This window comes from Podarcis vaucheri, assembly GCF_965113315.1.
Source record: "Podarcis vaucheri genome assembly, chromosome: 3".
NCBI lineage: Eukaryota > Metazoa > Chordata > Lepidosauria > Squamata > Lacertidae > Podarcis > Podarcis vaucheri.
In genome coordinates this window covers 111,984,789-112,011,727 of record NC_138761.1, presented here as the reverse complement: position 1 = coordinate 112,011,727, position 26,939 = coordinate 111,984,789, and the positions used below count along the sequence as shown (strand labels likewise).

Sequence of the window (26,939 nt, the reverse complement as noted above, 5' to 3'; positions counted from 1 at the left end):
TGTTTCTAGACATATGCTTACACATTCAACATTCAAACATGCTACTTGGAGGGATGACCATCTGTCTTGGATTCTTCAGTTGAGATTCCTGCATTGCTGGATGAGATGGATGAGAAGGGTCCCTTCCCACTACAATTCTATGATTCTGCGAATTTCATCTAATGATATACAGCGAAATTGCATATGCCCATTGTGCTTAATTTGCAGAAATCTGAGTAGAGTGCATAGCACCTTAGTTTATATGAGCATTTAAAAAACACGCTCTCTTTTGAAAAACAACAACCCCAAACCAGCATCAAAAGTGGTATCAGAATGGAAATGTATGGTTTTTGTTCTCAGCTAGGTTTTCAAACGCGGGTGGCGCTGTGGTCTAAACCACTGAGCCTAGGACTTACTGATCAGAAGGTCGGCGGTTCGAATCCCCGCGACGGGGTGAGCTCCTGTTGCTTGGTCCCTGCTCCTGCCAACCTAGCAGTTTGAAAGCACGTCAAAGTGCAAGTAGATAAATAGGTATCACTCTGGCGGGAAGGTAAACGGTTTTTCCGTGTGCTGTTCTGGTTCTCCAGAAGCAGCTTAGTCATGCTGGCCACAGGACCTGGAAGCTGTAGGCTGGCTCCCTTGGCCAATAAAGCGAGATGAGCGCTGCAACCCCAGAGTCCACGACTGGACCTAATGGTCAGGGGTCCCTTTACCTTTACCTTTAAGTTTTCAAACACAGCTCGGACAGCACAATTCCCACCACCTGATTGTGCCCTAGAAATAAGTTGCCATTTCTGCATACCACCCACCACCTGAGATTTTTGTATGGTACTTAAACACAACTCTTTTCCTACTACTCTCAAGCAGCAAGGAGATCCAGTCAGATTGAATTCCTGAGCAGGATTTATTATCTGAGCAACCGCAGCTATAATGGTAAATAATTGTTTCGTGTAGGTAAAACTTAAGATGGAAAGCCCTGCCTCCTGTCTCCCCTTTTGTGGATTGCTAAGAGCATCTTAGTTTGACTTGTGTCTTCAGTAAATCCCGAAATTGCTCGTTAGATTTCCTGTCTCCTCTGCTGCTGTTTATCTTCTGCTGAATCATTTTTATTCAGCGTGTGTGTGTTTAGAACACGCTTTAAGTTGTATCTTGAGAATTTCAGTAACCAAATTGTGGCCTCCCTTGCAACTAAAATGATTTCCATGCTGCTGCTCTTTATATTTGAGGTTATAATACTGAAAGATAGACCACACACAGACAGCCAAGTCTCTAGCCACTTAAGCATGTAAACAGTCTGGATTCTTACGAAGTGGAAACATTTATTGTGCCCTGTTCTTAATATGATCAGCATGTTAAAAGTTCTGTGTGCAACTATGTCAGCCCTGTTTGGCGAACTCTTCCATTCTGTAGCCTCCCATTAATGTGGAACTAAACTGTTTACTTATGCAGATTTTATGCAGGAATTAGTGTCTGGACTGAGTTAAGTATTATTCATAGTTTTGTGTCAGCTGCCTTTAAAGCAAAGGGAGACTTCATGTTCTTGGAGGTGACCAAAATAATGTGTTGAAAGAACCCATTTATGAGTAGTAATAGCTCTGCATTTGATTATCTTTCTTCTTTAGTGAACATTCGTGGCCGAGTAAGATTGTCTTCTATGAAAGTGGCTTTAACAGTGAGTCCGCAAGTGACTGTGGAGGCCAATTCTGGATCCAGATGTCCTTCCACGATAGGGCCATACTGGTATTTTTCTGGACAGGAGTTGATCATGGTGAGGATTTGCCAAGTGTGCCTTCCTCTTGGCTCGTTTCTCCTTTCCATCCTGAGTTTGTGCTTCCCCAAAGCTCACCACACCTTTGGTAAAGGCTGTTCTCCAATTGGAGCGCTTGCAGGCCAGTGCTTCCCAATTTTCTGTGCTTATACCACATTTTTAAAATTTGCCTTAAGAGAGTCTTTAAACCTCTTTTGTTCTCCACTGGTATTTCACTTTCCATTCTTAAGCTGGGAGTAGAGTAGTTGCTTTGGAAGATGATAGTCAGGCATCTGCACAACATGACCAGTCCAATGAAGTTGATGTTGAAGAATCATTGCTTTGACACTGGTGATCTTTGCTTCTTCCAGTACACTGGCATTAGTTTGCCTGTCTTCTCAAGTGATGTGTAAACATTTTTGGAGACACCGTTGAGGGAATCTTTTGAGGAGTTGGAGATGGTGTTTATAAGTGGTCCACGTTTCACAAGCATACAGGAAAGTTGGCAGTACAATAGCTTTGTAAACAAGCATTTTGGTTTTCCTGCGAATGTTCTGGTCCTCAAACAATCTGCGCTTCAATCGGGAGAAAGCTGCACTCACGGAACTCAGATGATGTTGGGTTTCAGCATCGATGTTGACACTTGTGGAAAGTTTAACTGCCCAGGTAGGAAAAGTGATCAACATTTTCCAATGTTACTGCATTAAGTTGTATTTGTGGCACTGTGGAGGGGTTGATTTGTTATTGTTGGTGCATCACTGTTGGTTTTATGGATATTGAGCAATAGGCCAAGCTTTCCGTAAGCTTTTGCGAATATATTTAGGATGGTTTGGAGGTCATCCGCTGAGTGTGCACACACTACGTTGTCACCTGCATATTGAAGCCCTATGATGGAAGTTATGGTTACCTTAATCTTTGCTTTCAGCCTACTCAGTTTAAAGAGATTTCCATCTGTTTGATACATAATTTCTACCCTGTGATAATGATCAAGTGATTGACAAGTTTCAGTTTCCTTCCATTTCTGAGTTTTTATTTACTTGTAGTTTGGGTTGGGAATCCCTGAACAGAACTCAAGGCTGAGACCAGGGCCAGCTCACCCAAGAGGCAAGGTGAGGTGACCACCTCAGGCTGCAGGTTCCACAGGGGCAGCAAATCCCAGTCAGTGTTAGAAACTCATAATATATAAGCTTTGTACCAAAATGGCTCCTTAAACCAACGTTTCAGTCACCAAAACTGAATGTATAGTTGAAATTCTGGAGCAAGCAAGCTCTAAAGTCAGGGTGCTAAATGCCTTCAGTCAGTATTAATGGGGGAAATCATTCCTTTTTGCCCGAGATCTCTGCTACACAAGCATCTGATAGCAAGGTTAAAGGGCAACAGCACTGAGGAATATCCCCGCTCTTTACTGCAACTTCGCTTGCTTGCAAGAGCAGGTTTTTGACAGTGGGAACCTCTGAAAGAGATTAGTGCAAGTTGAAGGGCACTTGGGAACCCAGACTGATGAAGACCAGAGCTGCATTTCAGCAAGTAGGAGGGAGAAAAGCAATCTTTAAAATATTAGTGTGCCAGCAATTATTCACGGGTTGTATAAACCAGAATTTCTTTCTTTTTATTATTATTTCTAATCTTGCTGTGATGATAGATAAAAAGAAATGGAGAGCTAAAACATTATTGCTTTTGTTGGCGCATAAGACACATGGGAAGGGGGAGAAGACCCTTCCCCGTTTAAAAGCTCATAATTTACATTTTCTAAAAACCCTGTTTAAGTGTAGAATGCCTTACTTTCTGCCGAAGTGTTCTTTATGATCCAGACACTCCTGAAGAGTTTGGAAACTCTCTTTGGAGATTTACTTGCCATTGCACTCTCATGCATGACTGCTTGTGAATAAACTCAGTTGTGTTGATGGGCCTCACTCCCAGGAAAGTGTGCATAAGATGCTGGCCTATTATGGGCTGTCTTCTTTGGGGTGTATTTGCAGAACATTTACGAAAAGTGATGGTATGCGTTACCCAGTTATTTCTTGGTATAACTGCTAGAACAGCGAAGACATCTGGAAGGATTTAGCCTTGATTAACTTGAATTGATGGCTTTATTACATATATTTTTCATTAAAAAATGTTGAAATAACTGTGGCATGGACATGACAGTAAGTCATGTAATAGATTATAATCCTTTTAATCAAGTGCATTCAAGGCAGATGGATATCCGTGGGTCCATTGCAGTTGCAGAGAACCTTTGGCTTTACCTATGCAAGCTAATGGGAGTTCTGGTTCCGCAACATCCGAAAGAGCGATAGTTCCCCACTCTTGCTAATTGGGGGAAGCCGCCAAGACCATATAACACCGGTCCTGAAAGACCTACATTGGCTCCCAGTACGTTTTCGAGCACAATTCAAAGTGTTGGTGCTGACCTTTAAAGCCCTAAATGGCCTCGGCCCAGTATACCTGAAGAACTGACTCCACCCCCATCGTTCAGCCCGGACACTGAGATCCAGCGCCGAGGGCCTTCTGGTGGTTCCCTCCCTGCGAGAAGTGAGGTTACAGGGAACCAGGCAGAGGGCCTTCTTGGTGGTGGTGCCACCCATCAGATGTCGAGGAAATAGACAACTATCTGACTTTTAGAAGACACCTGAAGGCAGCCCTGTTTGGGGAAGTTTTTAATGTTTAATGTTTTATCATGTTTTTAATATTCTGTTGGGAGCTGCCCAGGCGGGATATAAAGAATAAATCATCATCATCATCATCATCTTGGCAAATTGAGTTGAGCATCCCCTGACATCTTTTACTTTCAGAAACATGATCAATAGCTATTTTTCTTTCCAAAGGAAATGCATTGTCTCCTTTCTTTTTCTTTTTCTTTTTTCTTTTTCTTTTTATTAGTTTTCCCAATTATTACAAATCCGATCAAATTACTTTAATTTAATGCAATTTATTTAAAATCAGGTTTCCTATTCCTGTTGCAAACTTATGTTCATCTCTTCCTCCTGTTGCCACATCTTCTCATCTTTAATTTCCATTTCAACCATTACTCGTTGTTGTCCAACTAGCAGCCAGCCGTATTTTCTCCTCACAGACAGCACCTCTGTCTTTTCAACATTAAATCCATTTCTCATGTGCAGTCTTTCATAATCTTTATGTTGTCTCAAACCTAGTGTGCTGGCAGAGTTGAATATTCTCCTTTCCTTGCGACTTTATTCTCTCCTATGTACAGTTTGCTCACCAAGATTATACCAAATACCACATTCAGATTGTTACTGCGTCAGAGATCCTTTTTGTGCTCCCTTTCACCCAAAAAGAGTGGCTTGCGAAGGGTGAAGTACAAATTGAAAGTCGCAGTGCAAAAAAGTTACAAAAATGTAAGATAACAGAATATTAAAAGAGAAAGACTAGAAGCCAAATACACCCATGTTCCTGCCAAAAGGAACATGGCAATCTCTACAAAAATATCAGAGAGAGCAGAAGTAAACCTTTAGGCAGCATGCGGCTGGCGCTGTGGTCTAAACCACAGAACCTAGGGCTTGCTGATCAGCAGGTTGGCGGTTCGAATCCCTGCGACAGGGTGGGCTCCCGTTGCTTGGTCCCTGCTCCTGCAAACCTAGCAGTTCAAAAGCACATCAAGTGCAAGTAAATAAATAAATAGGTACTGCTCTGGCGGGAAGGTAAACGGCGTTTCTGTGCGCTGCTCTGGTTTGCCAGAAACGGCTTAGTCATGCTGGCCACATGAGATGAGCGCCGCAACCCCAGAGTCGGCCACGGCTGGACCTAATGGTCAGGGGTCCCTTTACCTTTTAATAGGGTAGCACTTATTGAGGAGGCGTTAAAAAGGCTAGTCCGTTTCTGTTCAGTTGCAGTCCATCCAAGGCATGGACTAAGAAGGTAGAGCATGGGTAGGCAAACTAAGGCCTGGGGGCCGGATCCGGCCCAGTCGCCTTCCCAATCCAGCCTGCGAACGGTCCGGGAATCAGTGTGTTTTTACATGAGTAGAATGTGTGCTTTTATTTAAAATGCATCTCTGGGTTATTTGTGGGGCATAGGAATTCATTCATTTCCCCCCCCCCCAAAAAAAAGATATAGTCCGGCCCCCCACAAGATCTGAGGGACAGTGGACTGGCCCCCTGCTGAAAAAGTTTGCTGACCCCTAAGTAGAGCTTCTGTGTGGCAAAATAACATTAACCGAGAAATCAAATTTGAACTTGGGGCGGGGAATGCCATTTTAATTTATTTCTGAATCAGAAGCAGCTCTCCCATCTACGAATCTGGCAAAGATGCCCTGCTTTTCACAGCTTTCGTTTTGGTTGGTTATATTAATGGCACTACAAAATCTGTCAAGCTTTTACGATGAAGTCACTTCATTAAGGCGAAAGGATGTTCCATGCAGTTTTGTTGTTGTTTTTTTAGATTTTAAAGAGCAGCATTCATAATTTGAACCAATGTCGTATTTCCCAGGTGGGTGGGTGTCTTCGTTTTCCTAATTACTGCCCATTACTGCAGCCGCTTGACATGATAATCGTTAGCTGTGGGAAATATTTTCCGCGTAGTAACACAATCCAATGGAAATTAAAAAAGGAGGCTTTGAAGTATTAAAACTTGTAAGGGCAGGTTTGGAAATGCACTTCTCAGGACTTGCATCTTTGCTTTTGGGAAGTATATTTGGAAATAGTCGCCTTTGGTCAGTAATGTTTCTATAAATGGAACATGTGGATTCTTGAATGCTTTATCTGCAAATCGGAAGCCTGTGAAGATTCGGGCAAGTGCTGTCTTCTCCCTCGCAGACAGGAGAGCTGTGGCTGAGCTCCTGTTTGCAGGATCCTCAGCAAGCTCCCCTCTCCTGCCTGCATGGCACACCCTTTCCTCTTGGCTGGACCGATTCCCGATTCTTGTAAAACAAATTCTACTTGGTTTTCGGTGTGAAATACTCACATCTTGCATCTATTATGAAGGATGTCCAGTTGTCTAACGCATGGCATTTCATATATAAACATAGGAAGCTAACTTATGCTCATACCCTCCAGCATTCCTCAGAAAACATGGACATTCTTCTAATACCAAGTGAAACCATTGGTTCAACCAACTCAAGATTGTCTGCACTGGGCGCTGGGGTGGATTGCACCCTGCGCCTTGCAGAGTCAGGCCCAGGCTGCCACCAGGCCTAGCACTGGTGGCAGCAACAAGCAGATCGGGCTTGCCCAGTCCTACCCATTGCCACCCTACTGTTAGAATTCCTGCTCCATGATTGCAGTCAGGGGATTTTTGTCTATCACATGACGGTGTATGTTTTGACTCCACAGAGTGGGAAGTGACGGAGACAGGATGATTGTGTTACTGTGTTCCGCGAAGTGGGACTATTGTCCTTTGTTCTTTTTCTCTTTGCTGTCTGATGCTAGAGAGAGAGGGAGCCATGTTGCAGTGCTCCGTGTGCGTTTATATGTAAATAAAGTAGATTAGCCAAAATGCTGAGTTGCTGAGGTCTGTTATGCAAACTGCAAACACTCTGCAGATCCTTAAGTGTGCCGATGTCTGTTGGCATCGGTCGCTGTGATGTTCGGGCAGAATAAAGCTTTTGAAGCTCATGTCCTAACCACTAGGAGAGAGAGAACATGCTATTCGGGCATGTGTCTCTGCCAGAATCCTACTCGAGTGTAGGCCAAGCTCCTAACACCTACCACCGCACCAACCTGACCTGGGGGTCCCGGATCATGGGCTGTACCGGTCAAAACAGGAGCCTCTGCAATCGCCCTCTCCCACCAGAAACATACCAGGACTGCTCTAAGAAAATGCACGTGCCAAAAAGGAGCACTAGGCCCTGTTGGGCTGCCCCCTTACCCACTTCTGATTGACCAAGCAGATAGCCAGTTAATCTGGATTTAAAAAAAAATTAAAACGATTTCCCCCCCTTCACTTCTCACTTCCCTCTGTGGCCCCCAAGTCTTGTGCTGTGGCCCCCCATTTACGCAATTTGAAACTGTGCCAACCTTGGAATACCCTGGGACCGTATGCACCCTGCTTAGGAAACACTAGTCTATATAGCACTGACTAGCAGGGGTTGTCCAGGGCTTCAGTGAAGAATTGTCTTTCATTTGCCAGGAATTGAAGTTATAATATTTCATGTGCCAAGCAAGTGCCCTTCTACAAAGCTTTGGTCCTTCTCCTGTGACTGGTGGGGGCAGAAGGAGCATTGCATTCCTATTTTGCTGTAGGGAGGAATAGGCTGTGATTAATAAAAACATGGTGAATATGTACTTTGTAATGTGGGCATTGGAAATACATTTGTACCTTGGAAGTTGAACAGAATCCATTCCAGAAGTCCGTTCAACTTCCAAAACATTTGGAAGCCAAAGCGTGGCTTCTGATTGGCTGCAGGAAGCTCCTGCAGCCAATCAGAAGCCGCAAAAGCCCTGTTAGAAGTTCGGCTTCCAAAAATAGTTCGCAAACTGGAAGAGTCAGTTCTGGGTTTGCAGCGTTTGGGAGTCAAAACGTTCGAGAACTAAGCTGTTGGAAAACCAAGGTACAACTGTACCCGAAATAAGTAGCAGTCAATGCAAAGTACCTGCATCTCCAAGTTTTGTTTGTTAAAATGCACATTTTGTGCCATCCTTCACAAAATGTACCAAGGCAGCTAACAGCCTGTAACATTTACTATTTGCTTATTTATGTATTTGTCTCTTTCCACACACGTCTCGAGGCTGTGTACAAAATACTGTAAAAACAGCTAAAAGCAAGACGCACAAAATAGCAGCAGATGAAATTAAAAACAATACAAAGTGGACACCCGTGGCAGAGGTCTTTTCATCCGGCTGGGAAAACTTGTCAGAACAAAAGATGTATTTTCAATTGTTTCCGGAAGGTGTGCCTGTTGCATCTTGACAGGAATGCTATTCCAAGCCTAATGATTCTTATTAGGCTTACATTCCAGAAAATCAAAACAAATGAAAAAATCTTCCGGCAGCCTAGAGACAAGGAGATTGCCATAAACCACCATAGAGGACAATCTTGAGAGATGCAAAGGTTTTAATGTTCTCAACAATTATGTTCAGTGGTATTGTAGCCCTTTCCCCCGATCCCAGTTATGCAGAGGTCCAGTTTTATTTCACAACAGCCACAACAATGAGTCTGACCAACTGAGTTAAGAGCAGAAGTTCTGGCCTTAGCACCTAGTAAGTGCTGATCTTCAGTACATGTGGATTAAATGTTGAGTAGCAATACAATCCTTAACACAGTGTTAGAAACTGGGATAAAAAAATCTAGGAGCCAAATGGCTCCTGGGACCTGGGTTGTGGGTGCCAAAACAGAATGTCTAGTCACCACTGGTAGGGGGTTAGCAACACTTCTTATTTATTATTTTGATAAGCATGAATTATTACGCTATTCACACAAGTGACACATGGTTAATACCATATTTTATGTGGTTTCAGGTGGTTCTAGGTCATGTGCACTAGAAGTAACATCTAGAACTTAGGTCAGCACAGGAATGCACTGGCAGGGAGCACAGAGCTTTCGTCACCGGTGTAATATGCTGACACAGAGCGACTCCAGCCCAAAGCCTGGCTACCACGTTCTGCACTAGGTGACATTTCCGAACCAGCCTCAAAGCCAGCCCCACGGGGAGAGTCCTGCATCACTGTGGCCCCACCATCCCTGTAGCTGGTGTACTGGCTGTAGCTGGGGGGAAAATCCCCATAGCTTCTGAAGTGTTGCTCTGGGAGGGTAGGACTCAGGTCAAAAGCTTCAAATTACAAGGAGATTCCGACAAACATCAGGAAGAACTTTCTGACAGTAAGAGCTGTTTGATTCCCACAAGAGGTGGAGGTTTTTAAGCAGAGGTTGGACAGTCGTCTGTTATGGATGCTTTGTTGAGATTCCCTCCTTGCCCGTGGTTCGGCTAGATGGCTCTTAGGTTGCTTCCCATGCTATGATTCTAAGATTCTCAGCTGCAAAGTTCTTAGAAAGACTAGGTGGAATGGAAACCATTCAAGGAGACAAGCTCTAGTCTCTCAGAAGTGCAAATAGTCTGGTTCTGCTTCCCTTTTCTCCCTCTGGGGCAACCTTCAGTGAAAGGGTGGGATACAAGACAGCAAGGCGCAGGGTGGCTTAGTCAAGTCTAGGGACGCGGGTGGCACTGTGATCTAAACCACTGAGCCTCTTGGGCTTGCCACTTGGAAGGTCAGCGGTTTGAATCCCCTCAATGGGGTGAGCTCCTGTTGCTCTGTTTCAGCTCCTGCCAACCTAGCAGTTTGAAAGCACACCAGTGCAAGTAGATAAATAGGTACCGCTGCGGTGGGAAGGCAAACAGCGTTTCCATGCGCTCTGGTTTCTGTCACGGTGTCCCGTTGCACCAGAAGCAGTTTAGTCATGCTGGCCACATGACCCGGAAAGATGTCTGTGGACAAATGCTGGCTCCCTCGGCTTGAAAGTGAGATGAGCACTGCACCCCATAGTCGCCTTTGACTGGACTGAACCATCCAGGGGTCCTTTACCTTTACCTTTACCTAGTCCAGTCTATTCTTCAAGGAAGAATATGAACCGAGTCAAATGCATGAGCTGAAGCTTTGCCGTGTTACAAGTTCATGCCTGCGCAATCAACACATCTTTTAATGCACTGCAGTATTTTGGCATAGGAATGTAACATCTGCAGATGTTTGGTTTCTGTGGAAGCCGCCCAGAGTGGCTGGGGAGACCCAGCCAGATGGGCGGGGTATAAATAATAAATTATTATTATTATTATTATTATTTGTGCCGGAATATGGTGCGCACATGATGACTTAATGAGTTGATTGCTGCGGTAGGTAACATAAAATAATGGGAAAATGAAGAGAACCGAGGCACATGGGACCCTCCCCTCCCTTCTGTCAGTGGAGCTGGGAAGCTGACTTTTTATGGAATTAATTGCAAATTTGGAGGAATCTATTCCCTGCTTGACAATCCTTTAGTGGCATGGCTGAAAAGTAAACTTCTTCCACTTCCCAGCTTTCTGCCAGACAGTATGCGCAGAGATGCCTCAGGATGTTAACTCTTTCCAAGCTCGCCTGAAGGGTGTGGGTGCCGTTCAATGCTCTTCCATCCAGCATTACCTTACCCGAACTTTCATAGCTTTGAAAGCCTTTCTCAGGCTCTGTCTGACTTCGGCGAGCTTCTTAGTGGAGTAATAACGCACATCAAAAGCTACAAAGATGATAATCTCCTTCCTAGATATTTCTCTATTCTATTGTGTTCTTGTGTTCTTGTGCTTCATTAAATCAAAAGAGCTCAGAGCAGAGCCCTTCATTCCTGTTGCTTCGCAGTTTTTGTATATATAAATGAGAAAATTTCATTTTGCTTTGCACTTGCAACAGCCCCCTTGATGGAGATTGCATATAGTAGTTCATTTAATAATACTTTAAATATATATATATATATGAAAGTGTTTACACTTTCACATCAACTGATCTCGGAAAATCCAGCCAGGACAGCTTTACCTTTGGACTATGAAGTTTTGCTTAGGTGACCTGTTTTTCATTTGTCAGGAAAATTGGCAACACGTGAAAAAGTTGTCTCTCTGGCATCCAAAAATCATGAGCAAGCAGAAGCTACGGCTGGTGGTATCCCTGGAAGCAATAGCCAGTGTAAACGCCTGAAATGGGGTGTGTCAAGATGGGCAGGAGGTGGAGCTAAGGCAAGGATCTGCCAGATCCTAAAATAATCCAGCTACCAGCACATTGTGCAAAGAAATCCAAGCCAGGGCTGGCATGGGAAACCTGCGAACATATCCTGCCCACCCGCTTCAAACAGCTCAAATGGCAAGGCATCTACCACTGCCCACCAAAGAGAATTCTTTCTTTTTTTTCAACCCGTTTTTGTTTTTGTTTCCATGGACTCAGCGACATTAGCCAAAAACCAACAATTTGAATATGTTATAAACCTGCAACACCAGATGGTGGCAGAGAGCAAAATAATAATAATAATTCTATGTGATTTTTACATAGCGTTTCCCACCCCCTTTTGTTATAACGATTTAATTCTGATTTAAAGGGTTCCCCCTTCCCTTTGTGTAGATCCACTCCATCGCATACAGGCAATTCAAGCAGCTCCTCTTTGCCCCTTGCTTTCTTCTATTTCCTTTGCAGCTCCTTAGATGAAATAGTTTGCCGCTTTGAATTTCATCGGCATTTTCTGATGCTTTCAAATGAAATTGTCGTACGTTATGAGTGCCTGTGAGTACGGTGCAATTCTGTGCTGCTGAACTATATAGTGGATTCACACCGACAGAGATGCTTCCGGCGAAATGACGGGACAATATTTTGCAAAGTCCTCATTTCAGAGAAGTACTGTTGTTACTTCAGTAGACTTGCGGCAAATATACGGGAGACGTTGGTGTTGGACGGTTCCATTTAAACCCGTAAATTGAGTACCGACAGCAGGATCCTAGGCATGTTTACTCAGGAGCAAGTACCACTGCGTCCTGTGGGGCTTCCTCCCAAGGAGGCATACATAAGATTGCAACATGAGTGCCATGTGAAACTTGAAATGCCCATTACCAATGGATTTCTGTTGCCAGTTTTCACTTCAAGGGAATATTTGATGCCAAGTGAGTGAGGTTGCATGAGTTGGGACGTTCCATTCCACCGTAAGGAACAGACGTGGGACTGTTGCGTGTCACATGTCTGGAGCGTCTCCACCCCCATCAGTCTGCCCGGACGCTGAGGTCCAACGCCGAGGGCCTTCTGGCGGTTCCCTCATTGCGAGAAGCAAAGCTACAGGGAACCAGGCAGAGGGCCTTCTCGGTAGTGGCGCCCGCCCTGTGGAACGCCCTTCCAGCAGATGTCAAAGCGATAAACAACTACCTGACATTCAGGAGACACCTGTTCAGGGAAGTTTTTAACGTGTGATATTTTATTGTATTTTTGGTTTTTATGGAAGCCGCCCAGAGTGGCTGGGGAGGCCCAGCCAGATGGGCGGGGTATAAATAATAAATTATTATTATTATTATTATTATTATTATTATTAATACACATACCAGCATTGCATGCTGGGAACTTCCATTTGTGTATAGCTTTCTGTTTTGCTTTGGACATGAAGGAGATCAGACGTGTTTCCTTTTGTCCTGATCTACGCTGACCTATCCAGTTTAGCCAGTGTTTTCCTTCTGCTTCGTGATTAACTTATCACTCCCTCACCAGACCATTTTTTTCAGGGGGCAGGGAATAGACTGTTTTTGTGACTGAGCAGATCTGGTGAGTCACCCTCATGAAGCAGCAGTCAGCTAGGAAAAGAAAAGCCTTTCCTGCAGTTGTTATTATTATTATTCTTTTTCTTGTTGTGGGCAACCGGCCTTTGGATTTCCATGCATCCCTGCAACTAGGAAGCTGTCAGATGATGTGTAATGAGGTTGCAGTTTCAGATGCTATCTCCAGTTGTTCCTTACTCATGCTGGGAGAGCGCTTGTGTTTCATCATCTCTTGGCTTTCAGAAGAAGGAAAAGTGCTCCGGCAGCATCAGAGAGACTCAAAATTCCCAACAATTAAAATAGCGAGGTGACTCTTCGGTTACGAAATACGGCAGTACCAATTTTGGAGAAATTGCTGCTCCGCTTGCGAGCCACGATGAGCTTAAAGAAGGTGACTTTTGTGGCATCCTGTTTTGGAAGGGAGAGTATTGTTGGGAGTGGAAAGGAATGCAGCCCCTTTCTGCGCAGACCAGGCCATCCCTCCCTTCCAGTGGAATGTACATCCAATTTTCACCCCAATGAAAGAAATGCACCAAGAGGAAACAACATACTCGGGTGCCATTCCACTGTGCTATGTTATACTTTCTCTGAGAAGCATCCAGCTCTTCGTCGACATGCAGAAATTCTCATCCGTCATCCCTGCCAAGCAATAGAGTGGAGAGGAGAATGCATGGAAAAAAAATTGAAAGTATGGGTTGTTTTTGTTTTTTTGTAAAATATCCCCATCCCAAAATGGGAACATTTGCAGTAAAAACCAAACCTTGCCAAAATTCAGCATGGCCCTACTTGTAACGCTCCCAGATCCATTGGACATCATTCTCTCTGCAGTTTTGAAGCTTTAGCGTGTTGCAATGTGGTTTTTTGTTAATGCTTCACGATTATGAAAATTCTTAACAAAGGAGCTCCTCCCATGGCACTGTCTCACCAGTTCCATTTTCTTAAACGATGAGCAATAGTTATTATTTTTTTGGCAAATAAAGGGACGCGGGCGGCACTGTGGTCTAAACCACTGAGCCACTTGAGTTTGCCAATTGGAAGGTCGTCAGTTTGAATCCCCATGACCGGGTGAGCTCCCATTGCTCTGTCCCAGCTCCTGCCAACCTAGCAGTTCGAAAGCACACCAGTGCAAGTAGATAAATAAGTACCGCTGCGGCAGGAAGGTAAATGGCATTTCCGTGTGTTTTGGTTTCCGTCCCGGTGTCCCGTTGCACCAGAAGCAGTTTAGTCATGCTAGCCACATGACCCGAAAAGCTGTCTGTGGACAAACGCCGGTTTCCTCAGCCTGAAAGCGAGATGAGCGCCGCAACCCCGTAGTCGCCTTTGACTGGACTTAACCGTCTGGGGTCTTTTACCCTTTAACTTTTAGCTTTGTTTACACACAACATATTCTCTTTCATTTGTTTTAACTACGGTCCGAGGAAGAGTTCTGGGAAATCCAAAAGCAGGAGTAGGGAATCTGCGGCCCCCACAGATGTTGTTGGGACTACAAATTCTACCATCTCCATTCGTTGGCTGAGGCTGTTGAAAGTCCAACAACATCTGGAGAGGCGTCTCTGTCTGAAGCAACTACACTTCTTTTTCGGTTGGCCCTAAGAAAGGTATTATTCTGTTACTATCCCTTGGATCTCCTTCAAAACAGATCAGCCTGGCTGCTTGGATTTTCTGTGCGCTTGCTTTGAAGAGTATCCAATAAGCAATCAATAAGCTACATTCGGGGGTTTTCCTTCTCAAGTTCTGCTCTGATGCACTGTGAACCTACTGGCGACTGGCCACAAATTAAGAGCGTGAGTGAAAAACCCCAGTTTCCTTAGCAACCAGCTGTTTCCCCCTCCTCAATCCAGTTAGCTATTTATTAACAGAGGACATGGGGAGGGGGACAGTGAGCGCAGGGATGAAAGTCTGTTCGTCAGTTCCCAGTGCTGCATATGAAACTGGAGGAGCTGCAATGATTTATCATGGAACTGTTCTCTTAGACAATTAAGGGAATCTTAAAGTTGATGATGTCTAACCCTTGGCTGCAGGGGAAGGGCGTTTCACATTGAAAAGGAGGAGGTAGTCTGGAGCAAAGTCGAATCAGACAGTTTTGACATGGATCTGTTTCCATTTTTTCCCAGTAGGGAGGGTCATACAAGTACCTCCTCCCATGACTCACTGTTCATTGTGGCTGGACTATAGACTCATCTTTAAAACTTGGTTATATGTCGTTGCACGTCTGGAATTTGTTTTTGTTTTTATACTAAATATGCACCATATATGCTTCTATTATTGTTTATATGGCTGTGTGTTGGAGTGTTTGTATGTATATTCTCCTTAAAAACCAAGGTTATAATCACACTAATAATAATAATAATTTATTATTTATACCCCGCCCATCTGGCTGGGTTTCCCCAGCCACTCTGGGCGGCTTCCAAAAGAATATTAAAATACTGTGATACATCAAACATTAAAAGCTTCCCTAAACAGGGCTGCCTTCAGATGTCTTCTAAAAGTCTGGTAGTTGTTGTTCTCTTTGACATCTGGTGGGAGGGTGTTCCACAGGGAAGGCGCCACTACCGAGAAGGCCCTCTGCCTGGTTCCCTGTAACTTGGCTTCTCGCAGTGAGGGAACCGCCAGAAGGCCCTCGGTGCTGGACCTCAGTGTCCGGGTAGAACGATGGAGGTGGAGACGCTCCTTCAGGTATACTGGACCGAGGCCGTTTAGGGCTTTAAAGGTCAGCACCAACACTTTGAATTGTGCTCGGAAACGTACTGGGAGCCAATGTAGGTGTTATATGGTCTCGGTGGCCGCTCCCATATGGAAAATGCTGGACTGACTATGATTTATTCTCAGTTGAACATCTGGCTAGTTTAGATGGCAACCTTGAGCTAGATTGAGAGCTTTGAGAAAGAAGAAGAGTCACTTGATCCAGGGGCAGTCCATATATATACACATATAAATACACACACACACACACACCTGTTCCGACCTCTTTTTCTTAATGGTGACTGCTCGGGCTGCAGAGAGAAAGCATTCCAGTTGTGCAGATGAAATATAACTGGTAGAATTCTACAGCAGGGATGTCCAGCAGGTCGATTGCGATCCACTGGTAGATCCCTATGAGGTTTTGGTAGATGGCTAAAACTGACTCCTGCCCCACCCTTCATTGTTGTATGATCTCTGGATGGGAAGACGGAGCTTTCTCTGTGCTGATCCATAGCGATCTTTTTGTGAGTGACTTTGCCCCTTTGTCTCTTGCCTTTACCCCCCCCAAAAAAAAACAGCCCCCCTTAACTGCTCCCTAAAAAAAGCTCAACAACTTTGAGCTGAACCCCCAAAACCCCGGGGGGGGGATGTAGATCACTGCCAGTTTTTAACTCTGAAAGTAAATCGCAGTCTCTTGAGAGTTGGCCACCCCTGTTCTCCAGGATGGGGTATTAGTGTGTGAAATGATCCAATGATTCCCAGGCATGCATCTCCAGCTGGTGGAGATGTCAAGTGCCAGCATGACCAATGGTCAGGGGAGATGTCCCCAGTAACTCCAGGAGAGCCACATTATTGTTAGCTGCTTTGAACTCGAAGTACTTTGTCAAAAAGATGGGATACATGATTAAATTTAATCAAATAGAATAGCAAGTTCCCCGCCCACGGTTTTACAGCATGCAGACACTAACCGGCGAAGGTGTAGCCATCCATTGCATGAACTCCCTGATGTCACATGGGTTGTTGCCAGTGTTAGAAACTCAGATATAAAAGCTAGGCACCAAATGGCTTCTTAGCCCAAGGGTAAAGGTAAAGGGACCCCTGACCATTAGGTCCAGTCGTGACCGACTCTGGGGTTGCGGCGCTCATCTCGCTTTTTTGGCCGAGTGTACAGCTTCCGGGTCATGTGGCCAGCATGATTAAGCTGCTTCTGGCGAACCAGAGCAGCGCATGGAAACACCGTTTACTTTCCCGCCAGAGCGGTACCTATTTATCTACTTGAACTTTGACGTGCTTTTCGACTGCTAGGTTGGCAGGAGCAGGGACCGAGCAATGGGAGCTCACCCTGTCGCAGGGATTCAAACCACCAACCTTCTGATCGGCAAGTCCTAGGCTCTGTGGTTTAACCCACAGCGCCACAGTCCCCCAAATGGAATATCTAGTTGTCATTTTGGGTTACACGGTTCAAATGTCTTCTTTTTCAAAGGATGGGCTGAATGTGATTGATTGATAGTTCAGATGAGCTTGGTTAAGAGCTTTGAGAACTTAAGGAAGAAAAGCTAATTATTATTATTATTATTATTATTATTATTATTATTATTTTATTTATACCTCGCCCATCTGGCCTATTCCGACCTCTTTTTCTGAATAGTGACTGCTTCTCAGGTTGCACTGGAAAATGCAATTTGGTTCCAGAAATTCATTCTGATTGTGCAGATAAAATATAACGGATCGAATTCTACAGGATGGGGTACTACTGTGTGAAAAAAGTCCAGATCCAATGATCTCCAGGTGGTGGAGATGTCATGTGCCATCCAGGCACCTTCACTTGGTTGCAAGTGGTTGATAGCTGGATGCAAAGTGTGCGTGGCTAATTTCAAAGACGCCGTTGGAGGTACTTAGGGGCAGACCTTCATCATTGTCTTTTGGTAGGTCCGGCTTCTACAACTCTTCCCCCCAAGTTGGCCAAGGTTGCACTCCTGAAGCGCTTAGTTTGCGTTTGCCTGTGTCTAGCTACTGCATCACACTGCAGACGTAGAATTACTCGAGGCAGTTTTAAAGTATTGAAGGTTATTCGAGTACTAGAAATATCATATCAATAGCAGGAAGGCACCTTTACAACTGGGTCATTGTGAAATCAGTTTTGCTAGGCTTCTGTGTTACAGGTATCACTCACCGAAAGAACAGAATGCTTTGATCTTCTTTTATCAAAAGCCTACCCTCTGTTTTCTTCCCAAGAATGAAGAATTAACAGATGGCGGCTGTACTGAAACTTTTCATGTTTTTAATCTGATGAGATAAAGAGCTCCTGAAAAATATCTAGCCAGTCAATAGTTAACACTGAACGGATCTGGGAACATTCTGTGGCCATTTTAAAATGTACTCCCAGTATATCGTATAAGAAAACCTAGCATGTTACATTCAACAAGTGAGACATGAATCCAGGGGTCACAGGGTGGAGTGTTCCTGCTCAGGATGCCCATTCAAGTTCCACTCCACCCACCCCAGTTTTCCAGTCGACCCTGACAAGAGTCATTCAGTATTTTGTACCGCCTGAGCATCCTCGCTGACATGTTTGGGGGTTCCCCACCTTGGGATCTTCCCACCGAAAAGTTGTTTGTACTTCTGCAAACCTCAGGGATTCCCTGAGCCTCTGTTACTTCCACCTTGTGTGTGGATGGTGCCATGGTGGCTAAGTAAAGATGGTCAATATGAGTAATGACCAATACCCAGTATGTTGTCGAGCACAATTGAAAGTGTTGATGCTGTCCTTTGAAGCACTAAACAGCCTCGGCCCAGTATACCTGAAAAAGCGTCTCCACCCCCATTGTTCTGCCCGGACACTGAGGTCCAGCTCCGAGGGCCTTCTGGCAGTTCCCTCACTGCAAGACGTGAGGTTACAGGGAACCAGGCAGAGGGTCTTCTTGGTAGGGGTACCCTCCCTGTGGAATGCCCTCCCATCAGATGTTAAGGAAATAAATAACTACCTGACTTTTAGAAGACATATGAAGGCAGCCCTATTTAGGGAAGTTTTTAATGTTTGGTGTTTTATCATGTTTTTAATATTCTGTTGGGAGCCACCCAGAGTGGCTGGGGAAACCCAGCCAGATGGATGGGGTATAAATAATAATTATTACAGTGGACCCTCCGTATACAAATTAAATTCATTCCGGGGTTCCAGTGTGGTGTAGTGGTTAAGAGTGGTAGACTCGTAATCTGGTGAACCGGGTTCGCGTCTCCGCTCCTCCGCATGCAGCTGCTGGGTGACCTTGGGCTAGTCACACTTCTTTGAAGTCTCTCAGCCCCACTCACCTCACAGAGTGTTTGTTCTGGGGGAGGAAGGGAAAGGAGAATGTTAGCTGTTTTGAGACTCCTTAGGGTAGTGATAAAGCGGGATATCAAATCCAAACTCTTCTTCTGTAACTGGAGGTGCCGCTTCTGCGCACACGCACAATGCAATAGAGCACTTCTGTGCATGCGTGCACTGTGAAACACGGAGGTATACACTTCCAAGTTTGCCGGGTTTGCAACCCAAAGGTTACATATCCAGAGCGGTACGTAACTCAAGGGTCCACTGTATAATTAGTAGTAGTAGTAGTATTACCAAGATGAAGGTCTACCAGGCTTGCGAGCTGAACATGTTGCTTTATGGAAGTGAGTCATGGGCAACTTCTTTCCACCACGAGTGACACCTCAATGCCTTCCATATGTGCTGAGTCCGGAAGATTTTTGGCATCACATGGCAGAGCAGAGTCTCAAACAGAGATGTGCTCTCCAAAGCCCACATTCCCACCATGTTTGCAGTCCTGTCTCAGCAAGGTCTACAATTCGCTTGTTCATGTACACAGAATGGAAAGTGGCAGGATCCCCAAGGACATGCTCAATGGTGGGTTGGCTTCAGGCACTCAGGTTATTGGCAGACCAACCCTGCATTGCCAAGACATGAAGGCAAATGGGACATGAACACTGGCAACATTAACCTTGCCTTGTGGGAACCTCTTGCAGACAACCACAGCTCCTGGAGACAGACAGCCCGGTCATGTATCCACAGCTGTGACCAGAAGAGGAATGGCCCCTGGGAGGAGTTCGGAGAGAAGAAACACCATGGTGCATCTGTAGCAGCAAAACCGGACACCTTCATCTGCCCCAGCTGCAATAAAACATGTCTCTCCCATATCAGTCTCTACAGCCACAGCAGACGCTGTAACTCTCCAACAGTTTGACTTCACGCCTGAAGACACACTCTTCCATTGTCTCCTGAGATGGATAGATGCCAACTACAGGGAACATGTTGAGGAATATTCAGTAAGCCTGTAGCTGTATAACCCATTCCCTATTAAAGTTTGTAACCCATTCCCTATTAAAGCTTCCCTCCTCCTGGTTTCTGACTTTCCTAGTCATTTTCACCATTTTGGTGTAGTCCATCATCTTCATTCATTCGTCTCTGGTCGGAACTTTAATTTCTTTCCATCTCTGGGCCAGTAGTATCTGCACTGCTGTTGTCGCATACAGAAATAGTCGTTTCTGCTCCTTTGGTATCTCTGCACCTAAAATTCCTAGTTAAAAGGCTTCTGGTTTTCTCACAACGTTATTTTAAAAAAATTTAAAAACTCATTATAAATCATTTCCCAGAATGCTTTTGTTAACTTGCATGTCCACCACATGTGGTAGGACGTATCTGCCATCAAATCTTGAGCTTCTCCAGCTGATCCCATGGTGTGCCTTTAAATCGCCTCGAGATATGTATGGGAAACCAAATTCTTACATTAATTTAGATAATAATAATGATCCTGGTGGCTTCTGGCAGAGCGTGTGGAGAATCTCAGCACGATAATTTCCCTTTCTCCTTTCATCCTTGGAAAATCAAGAGTTCTGGCAGCACCTTCAGAAACATGAGTCCTGTAATGGCACACAGAAAGACATCATTTGATTATGATTTTATTTCCTAAATAAAGGCCAGCTTGAGGTTATCTTACGAGCTCCTTGATAAGGGCCATATCTGTCAGCATTAATATCCCCATTTTTAGACCCCCAGATTTCATCCCAATTTACACAACTTGGAGAAGGACTTAGTAGATGAGACAGGAAATGTTCTCACTGCCTTCCTTTCAGAGGTTTCTTATTAAAGGGTTAAGACAGGAGGCAAGTCAGCTGTATTGTACCTGTTAATGTTTTCAGATACAGTCAAGTTCTGTGGGTGGGAAAATCTTGCTCTGCCTCATCGCCTGCTGGTTCCTGTGTGTCTTAAAGTAATAGAGCTTATGTTAGCGAAAAGTGGTTTTGGAGGAAAGAATTGATGAAAGGCTGCTAACTCCACCTCATTTACTGCTGGAATGGGGGATTCAAACCTGGCTTACTTATGTTTGCATTACCATGGTGCCCTGTGTAATATTTTTCGTGGTTGAATTGCGTATGACCAGCTGTCTATAAATAGCGCTTATATTAAGTACTTACATGCCGCACAAATTCTTTCTCCCTTCACAAATAAATTTACAAGACGCACATAAATCTTCACCGAGAAGTTATACATTGCAAAATAACATTTTTTTTAAAAAAGAAGAAGATCCCATAGCATTTAGAAATCAACTGAACATGTTTTGACACCTGTCTACAGATGATTTCCCACTTGTGTCATATTTTGGCTATCATCGCTCGCCGCGAACATGAGCAACTCCTTGTGAACTTTTGAACCTCTGTAGTCTCGTTCACTCATCGGGATAAGAATTTGCATTCTTCCAGCAGGTAGCTCTCTTTCTCTCTGAATTAGCATCCTGATCCTAGTCCCAAACAGTGGGAAATGGAAACAGTGGTCTGTCCTTTTAGACAGAAAAGAACGTCATGTTGATGCCTCCATGTAGATAGGAGTCTTCGGTTGCCGGGCCAAATCCACAGAAATGTAGATTTATGGTTCTCGGGGAGAACTTGAGGCTTCTTTGCATGGCGAGTTGCACCACACAATTCACTCCCTGTGCGCAGGTAGCTCAGATAGATGAGTTACTGACACCTCCAGTTTATGCTTGTTTGATGGCAACATTTTGTGGATGGTGGCAACTGGTAACCATGAGGCTACTGCCTTTGAAAGACAACTAAGGATTAGGGAGGCCAGCACCCTTGCTTGCAAGTGCTGCTATGCAGTGAAGGCATGAGTGCTGCGGTCAGTATGTCTACAAAGTAATAGTTTACAAAGCTATTGTACTACCAACCTTACTGTACGCTTGTGAGGCATGGACCACTTATAAACGCCATCTCCAACTCCTCGAAAGATTCCATCAACGGAGTCTCCCAGAATTTTTACACATCACTTGGGAAGACAGGCAAACTAATACCAGTGTACTGGAAGAAGCAAAGATCACCACTGTCAAAGCCATGATTCTTCAACATCAACTTTGTTGGACTGGTCATGTTGTGCAGATGCCTGATTATCGTCTTCCAAAGTGACTACTCCATTCCGAATTTAAAAATGGAAAGCTTAATGGTGATGGTCAACAAAAGAGGTTTAAAGACTCTCTCAAGGCAAATCTTTAAAAATGTGGTATAAGCACAGAAAATTGGGAAGCACTGGCCTGCAAGCGCTCCAATTGGAAAACAGCCTTTACCAAAGGGGTGGTGAGCTTTGAGGAAGCACAAACTCAGGATGGAAAGGATAAACAAGCCAAGAGGAAGTCACATTTGGCAAATCCTCACCGTGATCAACTCCTGTCCGGAAACCTATGTCCCCACTGTGGGCGGACGTGTGGATCCAGAACTGGCCTCCACAGTCACTTGCGGACTCACTGTTAAAACCACTTTCATGGAAGACAATCTTACTCGGCCACGAGTGTTCGCTAAAGAAGAAAGATAATCAAATGCAGAGCTATTACTGCTCATAAATGGGTTCTTTCAACACATTATTTTGGTTACCTCCAAGAACATGGAGTCTCCCTTTGCTTTAAAGGCAGCTGACATAAAACTATGAATAATACTTAACTTGGTCCAGACACTGATTCCTGCATAAAATCTGCATAAGTAAACAGTTTAGTTCCACATTAATGGGAGGATGTGGAATGGAAGAGTTCGCCAAACAGGGCTGACATAGTTGCACATAGGGAGAAACATACTAAGAGGAAGGCACATTTGGCAAACCCTCGTCATGATCAACATCCTGTCCAGAAACCTATGTCCCCACTGTGGAAGGACATGTGGATCCAGAATTGGCCTCCACGGTCACTTACGGACTCACTGTTAAGACTGTGTTCATGGAAGACAATCTTACTCGTCTACAAGTGATCGCCAAAGATGTATTTCTGATGTCATGACCCATATTTGTGCTGGGCAGCTGAACAGTGATGACCACATAGCCCCTGTGTCTCTCTGTGCTTCCACGGATGAATATTGACCGATAAGGATGTCTACTTTCTCTTGGGTACTCATCAGTCTTAGCTCCTCTTCCGTACCAAACCACCTCATCCACTGGAAAAGGGATACCTGAGGTCTTTGGCGATAGAGGTGACCCCCTGACCCTCACCTGGTCTTGCCACAGGTGAGACCTGGAAAACCACAGAATCCTCTTCACTCATTCATTTCTGTTTAGGCCAACGTAACTTGCCTCCGCTGGGAAAAGGCAGTTCTTATTTTTTTAAAAAAAAATGTAACATGAACAGTTTGATAGGCTAACGTGAAATGTCAGGCACACTATTCAAAAAAGAATTTCTCAATCCATTAAAAAAAAAATTAAGCTGGCATGAATTGGGTAATTTTTTATGTTAAAGTTTATACGTGCTAGTTGATGCACTGATATTGAATTGATTAGGTTTTAATAACAAAATATTAAGATTCCTATGATAAACGGCATGTTCATAGGGCAGTTATGATGCTATGTTATATCCTGTACATGGGTAATATTCAGTCATGTAAGACCTAGCTCTAAACTCCAAGAACCACACTAAACTTGCAGCAATAAAACGGCTAGCATGTTTGCAAAGCTAAGCAGGGTCCGGTATGGTTTCAAATTGGATGAAATTCCTTCATTGCACGGAGTTGGACTAGCTGACCCCTGTTTTCTCTTCCAACTATGATTCTATGATGATGTGTATAATAACACAGAATAAAAAAGATTTTCTGTTTTTCTCCCTTTTCTGCTTTCTACCACAAACATCCGAAGTGTGGAAACTTTGCTGTTCTGGTGGATTTCCATGTTACGTCGCGTGACTCCAGTAAGGACACTGTGTGGTTTTCTGATCGTAAGAGAGAGGTAAGGCTCTATCATTTGTGCTTTAAAAGCACACAATTTAAGCAGGGTAAGCAGGAGATTGTATTGGCTTATTCACATTTGGTTATTGCATGTTCCTAATATCTTGGGAATTTTTATTTGTGCTCCCTTTTTTGTTGGAATTGATATGATATTTGAAGATACTGCAGGGAAAAACTCCTGACCTGAAGTTTACAGCATGTCATTCTTTGGAGGAGAACTACCTGAAAATGATTCACAGATGTTATTTAACTCTGAGCAGGCTTGCAAAGGTGTATAAGACTCAATCAGATAGGTGGTGGAGATGCAAAGAGGTGGAGGGAACGTTATTTCTGTTGGGATACTGCCAGGGAGACATCATCCATCAAGGCCCCACGTCGATTCCGGACGATCCATCGATCTCCCGTAGACACGTAGTATCATTCAATTAGTGACACGAGCCCCAGAAATAGCTTCCCACATTCCAGAGCTCTTGCACGCTCTATCAGCAGATAATGCACAGCGAAAGATGCACGCAGGAGAGCATTATTTACAATTTTATTCAGCGTTGGTCAGAACAAAGAAAACGTGACTGCCTGCTTCGGTGTCTCAGGCACAGAGAGAGAAACGAAAGCATAGACACAACAGAAACATCCTGTGAACAGGAAATACACAGGCTGTGACACACAACAGCCTGTCCCCTTTTTAAGGTGGAACGGAAATATCCTAACACTTTCATATGTGGTGGACTTGTAAAGGGGTAAAAGAGTAGCGGGAAATGATCTATAATGAATTGGGGAAAAATGTTTAAAAGTACTTTCCCCCCAAAACCCAGTCTTTTCTGTTGGGGATAATTCAGACTGAAATTCCCAGTTGTTAGAAAAGGTTATTTATGTATGCAACAACAACTGTGGCCCGTGTTTTGTTAGCCCCAAAATGGAAAACAAGCGAGGTCCCAACCAAAGGAGATTTAAGAAGACTGGAAAACGTTTAATGAATATATGAGAAATAACTGTGTACAGCTGAAAACGCTGGCAGCATTAAGATAAATTCAGCAATGTAAACAAGTTTTGATGGCTGCAGTAGTGGGATACTGAACAGTATAGTTTTTGTAAAATATGCAGGCATCTATGATATGTAAAATGAATCATGGAAAGAGAAGAAGGGAAGTCATTTATATTTTAAGGATGTTTAAATGAGTGTTTTAAATTGTAAAACAGAAAATTTAATAAAAAACAGATAGATAGATAGATAGATAGATAGATAGATAGATAGATAGATAGATAGATGATAGATAGATAGATAGATAGATTTGAAGATACTGCCTGCATGTATGATCTGGAGTTCATGATCTTATAGAACAGCTGAAGCTGCAGGAGAGCCAGTGTGGTATAGTGGTTAAGAGCGGTAGTGTCGTAATCTGGGGAACCGGGTTCACGTCTCCGCTCCTCCACATGCAGCTGCTGGGTGACCTTGGGCCAGTCTCTCAGCCCCACTCACCTCACAGAGTGTTTGTTGTGAAGAATGGGAAAAGCCCCAGAGGAGGGAAAGGAGAATGTTAGCCGCTTGGAGACTCCTTAAAGGGAGTGAAAGGCAGGATATCAAATCCAAACTCTTCTTCTTCTATTTGTGCTATTGTGGCAAAGGAGCATCTTCCTTCCTTCCTTCCTTCCTTCCTTCCTTCCTTCCTTCCTTCCTTCCTTCCTTCTTGCTTCTCTTCACTCCCAACTGAAGGGATGTGCCTGTCTCGCTGCTTCCTGTATGTCATAGCAGCCCATAGAGCAGCATATGTAGAAAAGAAAACATTTAGATTTGCCTAAGGAAGAATAAGGGCAGTGATGTGTTGCATTTATATTCTGCCTTTCCATTTAAAAGACAGCAACTAAGCAGCGTCAATCTTGATGCTTACCTTTGGTTACCTCCCCCACTTTGCTTGCCTTCTCCTGTTTGCCAAATCCCTTTGCCTGCAAGCTTGAGGGACGTCTCTTTATTTTGACTAATGTGTACAAAGTACGGTACAAAAGCAAAGAGCAGTCACTTTGCTGCTCCTGCCCTCAGCTATAAGATTGCTCAGGGATTTGTCACTAATCTATTTTCTATTATTTCCCTCCTCTCCAATGTCCAAAATGCTCACTTAGTATACGTGGATCTAGGAATGACCATGATGTACAGTACTTAGAAATATATGCAGTTGATTTCAAATCAAGTTTAGAACTGCAGCCTGCATTGCTTTTCAGCTTCTTTGCAAAGACACTGCACGATAAACAAATCTGAGAATTCACAAGTGGTTTCTCAGACCTCGTAGAAGATGCTCCAACCTGTCTGAAAACAAATATTTATTCTAGGATGTCTGCTTGCTGCTAAAAGATGTCATTGATTCAAGGGTGACGCAGTACCTGAAAGGTCGCAAACGGCACGGACAGTCGAAGGAAACGGAACACGCAAAAGTTAATCCTTTGTCTCTGAAAGGTAGGAGCTGCTTATAACAACAAACACAGTGCGATTTCCCCACAGTTGTTTTTTTTTTTTTGCTTAAGCTTTTGAGTGTTCAATTGTCTCATTACCTAGACTTCCATCAAATAGACAGGCTGAACACCTTGGAAATAGCTGAGTGCCATTAGAAATTATTTTGCCTATGATCATGTTGGCTTGGAGGGGGATACAGTCATTGGGTCAAGCCAGCACAAGGCATTCTGTCCATTGGGGTACAATGGTCCAGAATTCAGTATTGACCCATAAGACAGTCTACCACCTGAAAAAACAACAACCCACTGTTGGGGTGAATAGAAAGAAGAATTTCACTGCATGGCAGCAAATTAGCTAGTGACTGATAGGGCCGACTAGCAAAATTCCATGGCTCAGGCTGGTCCCTTGGTTTGCTTCGGCCTTAGGATGAAAACTGTCTCATGTAGGGTGAACACAGCTTCATGGAACTAGAAGGACATTTGTTCATTTTTGCTGGCTTGCTTCTTTAAAATAGCCACTAGGTTATATCATGAGTGAATAGTAGGGCATCTGGTGGACTGGATTTGCCCCATGAGCCACCAATTTCCTACTGCTATTGTAAAGCTTTTTTTAAAAAAACTAGAAAAGCAAGAAATTGCATCTCTCTGCTCTCCATTTCCTGT

The 26,939-nt window shown here is 44.0% G+C and overlaps 1 protein-coding gene across 3 annotated transcripts in view; it reads left to right on the top strand.

Annotated features, from left to right (window-relative positions):
* Window positions 1–26,939, top strand: part of SLX4IP (SLX4 interacting protein) — a 101,321-nt gene that overhangs the window by 32,983 nt on the left and 41,399 nt on the right. For 2 of the 3 annotated variants that reach the window (XM_082215694.1, XM_082215692.1), the window contains exons 3-5: window positions 1,602–1,719; window positions 23,746–23,835; window positions 26,157–26,280. In XM_082215694.1, the coding sequence (XP_082071820.1) occupies window positions 1,693–1,719; window positions 23,746–23,835; window positions 26,157–26,280 (241 nt within the window). In that variant the 5' untranslated portion in view covers window positions 1,602–1,692. The remainder of the gene's footprint in view (window positions 1–1,601; window positions 1,720–23,745; window positions 23,836–26,156; window positions 26,281–26,939) is intronic. The other variant, XM_082215693.1, reaches the window with a different exon arrangement.